We start from the raw sequence: 2,484 nt of genomic DNA on the forward strand, positions 1-2,484 counted from the left end.
AGTCCTAAGGAGCCATTCTGCATGTTTTATTCTTTTCTAAGTAATTTGTTATATGGCTGATCCTTATTACATTTCACCAGCTTTTATTTATTTGTTTGATGATAGTGAAACTATAAAGACTTATTCACAGACTATTTTCTTCCAGATGAAAGATCATTACACCAGGAAAACTGCCCATAGAAACCATGCTTGAAGACATTACATGTTCATCCCAGCAAGGGGGCGACACTCACCTCGGGAGCGGTTGAGCCTGTGCACCAGTCCAATGATGGGCCCTGCAGTGAGCGCTGGATTCACAGGCTGGGGCATGCGCAGCAGCACGGACTCACTGCTGCAAGGAAGCAGGTGCAGTCAGTTAACCTTTCTGGTGTCTGTATTTAAGAAATAGATTCCAACAGGAAATGCTTCATTCAAACCCACTTCTGATATTGTAATGTAAATCCACAATCCTAGGATGGATTTGTGGCTCTCTTAGGGAATCTTTCTTTCTTTCTTTTTTTGAGACGGAGTTTCACTCTTGTTACCCAAGCTGGAGGGCAATGGCGCGATCTCGGCTCACTGCAGCCTCTGCCTCCTGGGTTCAAGAGATTCTCCTGCCTCAGCCTCCAGAGTAGCTGGGACTACTGGAGATTGGCGGATCACGAGGTCAGTAGATCGAGACCATCCTAGCTAACATGGTGAAACCTAGTCTCTACTAAAATTACAAATTAGAGACTGGGCTTCACCATGTTAGCTAGGATGGTCTCGATCTACTAACCTCGTGATCTGCCAACCTCAGCCTCCCAAAGTGCTGGGATTAGAGGCTTGAACGACTGCACCCAGTTAAACATGTACATATTTTTAACAATCTTCTTGCTGTTCCTAAATAGTATGGCATTACAAATATTTATACAGCATTTACTTTGTGTTAGGTATTCAAAGTCATCTAGAGATAAAGTATTCAGGAGGGTAGACTTAGGTTACATGCAAATCCTACATCATTTTCTAAAAAGAGATTGAACATCTTAGGATTTTGGTATCTCAGGGAGCCCTGGACCCAATCTCTAATGGCTATTGAGGAAAAACTTCATAAATTCAGCATGTTTGCTAATTTACTATGTCCAAGCTTGTACTGGAGCTAAGTTATTGGATAGATTGGACAGAACTCAAGTAGACAGAGAAAATTGTCTACCAGCCTTTTTCTTTTCCCCTATCATAGGGGAAAATACAAATAAAATAAGAGATAGAAATTCTCAGAATTTTTTTTTTAATTTTCATAAACCTGGATTCAGCAGCCTGCAGGCCTTCCAGAATGAGGTCACCTGCACCATATGCATGACCTGCTTCATAAACTGGGTCACCATTGCCTGTGGGCACAACTTTTGCAGACCCTGCCTCTGCCTCTGCTGGGAAGAAGGCAGAGCACCACTGCACTGCCCTGCATGCAGAGAGATCTCAGAGAAGTCCAACTTCAAAACCAATGTGGCCCTCAAAAAGCTGGCTTTCCTTGCCAGACAGCCCAGACTTCAGAGAAACATCCACAGCTCAGACAAGCTCAGTGTGCGACATGAGGAGACTAAGGAGCTCTTCGGTGAGGCTGACAGGAGATTGCTCTGTGGGCCCAGCTCCGAGTCACCAGAGCCCATGGCTCACAGCCACAGCCCAATAGGATGGGCTGCTGACGAAAGCAGGGTACGTGATGCCTCTAAGGCAGTTTGAAATCTACAGAATCTTAAATCACAAAGATGAGAGCCTATGATAATGATGGTGATGGGAATGCAGATGGTGGAGGTGGTGATTATTCCACGTCAATCATAAGGCAGAAATGTGTCCTTTCGATGTTGCTAATTTGACACTCTAATCAAACCTGTGTCAAGCCTTCACTAAAGCAGGTTTCCTTAGATACACTGTTCAAATGTGTGAATGGATCTGTGTGGGAGGTGATCAACAGCAAAACACTTTTCAAAGCCAGTTTCTCAGAAAATTGATGTTATTATCTGAAGGGTCCCTTAAAACTCTCTATTATGTTTCTATCACTTTTAACTTCCAAATTATTAGAACCAAATTTGTTTAACATGGAAAAATCTGACCACTCCACTCTAACTTAAATTCATGATTCTTTCAACTACAGCCTTTTATTTATTGGTAACAGGATGAAATCTACACTGTCTTCATTATTGCTAAGCTTCTTGTTTATTTTGAAGGATAAACTCACAAAGGAAATGGACTATTTATGGAAAATCAATCAAGAAACACAAAGCAATCTAAATCAGGAAACTAGCAACACTCATTTGATAGTGGTAAGAATGAAAATGTTTCCTTTTGTTTTTATGCAAATAAACACAATGTTGGCTTATAATTTTTAGCTAAATTCAGACTACCATGTAAAAGATAGTGAATGCATCCCATAAAAATGTAATGATTTCAATTGATATAATAGGAATCACAAATAGAGAAACCCACACAAGCTAGCCAAGTAATTTTAATATGTTGGATAAATGGCCT

At 41.1% G+C, this 2,484-nt stretch overlaps 1 protein-coding gene across 1 annotated transcript; it reads left to right on the top strand.

Moving 5' to 3' along the window:
- Positions 1-1,198: 1,198 nt before the first annotated feature.
- LOC116547378 (tripartite motif-containing protein 64-like) lies at positions 1,199-2,345 on the top strand (the record flags this gene model as incomplete). Its single annotated transcript, XM_032273346.1, has 2 exons — positions 1,199-1,671; positions 2,184-2,345. Coding segments are annotated over 2 exons (635 nt in total), but the record flags the coding sequence as incomplete, so codon positions are not given.
- Between the last annotated feature and the right edge of the window lie 139 nt (positions 2,346-2,484).

Source organism: Sapajus apella, unplaced genomic scaffold (genome assembly GCF_009761245.1).
Source record: "Sapajus apella isolate SASKATOON/1434 unplaced genomic scaffold, GSC_monkey_1.0 scaffold2877, whole genome shotgun sequence".
Lineage (NCBI taxonomy): Eukaryota > Metazoa > Chordata > Mammalia > Primates > Cebidae > Sapajus > Sapajus apella.